At 41.6% G+C, this 1,718-nt stretch overlaps 1 protein-coding gene across 1 annotated transcript in view; it reads left to right on the forward strand.

Annotated features, from left to right (window-relative positions):
• The first annotated feature begins 372 nt into the window (after positions 1-372).
• The window catches only part of LOC145404600 (uncharacterized), a 135,563-nt gene continuing 134,217 nt past the window's right edge, over positions 373-1,718 (forward strand). Inside the window, exons 1-2 of the mRNA XM_080276118.1 lie at positions 373-376; positions 1,153-1,285. Of these exons, the coding sequence (XP_080132244.1) occupies positions 373-376; positions 1,153-1,285 (137 nt within the window). The remainder of the gene's footprint in view (positions 377-1,152; positions 1,286-1,718) is intronic.

Raw genomic sequence — 1,718 nt, forward strand, 5'->3', positions numbered from 1 at the left:
AAGGGGTGTATACAAAGCAACACATTCTTCTTTATACACCAAGAACCATTTCTAAGTGTGGTGCAAAGCATGTGGTAGTAAAGGACTAAAATAATGAAGTTCAACCAGAAAAACATGTATTTTCCCTGAAGCTGACGAATACATAGCTGAAAAGTCGAACTATCTAAGACACCCATCAGTTGAGATAGGATTTTCGTTATGTTTCATTAGCCGTAAATTTTCTTCAAACAGAAATGGGAAGATATTTGTGTTTTTTACTATAACTTACAAAAACAAGGGATGCAAGTAGTGTGCTTATTAAAAAAAAAAGATTGATGAATTAAGTACCCAGAATTAATAAATTTTCTAGTGCTTTATTTATTTTATTCGACCATGTGTATTGATGTATTTTATTGCATACATGTATATAATAACTCAAAATATAGATCTCAGCGTATACACTACAGTAATCTTTATGTATCAGAGTTTTGTCAAATTTTGTGTAATTAAACTTGCACTTTATATATGTATTTTAAATTATTATTATAGGTTTGTACAAGAATAACCATTGTAAATAGTGGAAGTTCTCTCTCTCTCTCTCTCTCTCTCTCTCTCTCTCTCTCTCCTGTCTCACAACCCTAGTTCACCCTAACATCCCACAACTAAACTCCTTCTATAATAGTTTGCTTAGAACTTCCCCTCCTTGGTCCAATCTTCACCCTCTCTCTCTCTCTCTCTCTATTCAAGTACTTCAGGAGTAGGGCTGGATTATGAAACTCAAATTGATAAAAGGGCCATACATTTTTTCTTTTAGCTCCCCTTTTTCCTCCATCAAAATACTTACATATAGAACGAAACGAAAAATTCATATATAATTTGGTTTTATAATTTCTGCTAAGCACATAAAGAAACTTGCAAAATTTTCTTTTTTTATGTCTGTTTTTTTTTTGGTTTATTTGCGTTAGTCCGAGTCTGTCAAAGGGCCAGTGAAAAACGACTCAAAGGACACCACCACCATCACCACTACAACAACGACAACAACAACTACTACTACTACTACTACTATTACTAATACTCTTCTTCCTACTACTACTACTACTTCTACCACCACCATTACTACTACCCCTACTACCACTACTACTACTACCACTAACTTCCCTCTCTCTCCCCCAGGCCACGATGCTGACGGCGTGAGCATCGAGCGACTGGAGGTGCCCGGGGTGGTGGAGGCGAACACTACGGCTGTCATACTGGACTGTGACTACCAGGTGGATGAGTGGGAGCGACCTGGCCTGGTGGTTAAGTGGTGAGTGGGTGGAGGGGGCTGAGAAAGTGGGTGGAGTAGCATGGAAAGTGGGTGGAGTGGGGTGAGACAGTGGATGGATTGGGGTGAGAAAGTGGATGGAGTAGCAAGAAGAGTGGATGAAGCGGGGTGAGAAAGTGGATGGAGTGGGGTGAGAAAGTGGGTGGAGTGGGGTGAGAAAGTGGGTGGAGTGGGGTGAGAAAGTGGGTGGAGTAGCATGGAAAGTGAGTGGAGTGGGATGAGAAAGTGGGTGGAGAGGGGTGAGGAAGTGGGAGAGTGGGTGGAGTGAGGTAGGAAAGTGGGTGGAGTGAGTAGAGTGGGGTGGGAAAGTGGAGGAGTGAGTGGAGTGAGAAAGTGGGAGTGTGGGTGGAGTGGGATGAGAAAGTTGGTGTCGAAGGCTAAGAGAATGTGTGGTGAGTGCTATCCTTGTCAGTTA

The sequence above is a fragment of the Coenobita brevimanus genome, chromosome 64 (assembly GCF_032717465.1).
Source record: "Coenobita brevimanus isolate Jiangsu-jjx chromosome 64, ASM3271746v2, whole genome shotgun sequence".
Taxonomy (NCBI): Eukaryota; Metazoa; Arthropoda; class Malacostraca; order Decapoda; family Coenobitidae; genus Coenobita; species Coenobita brevimanus.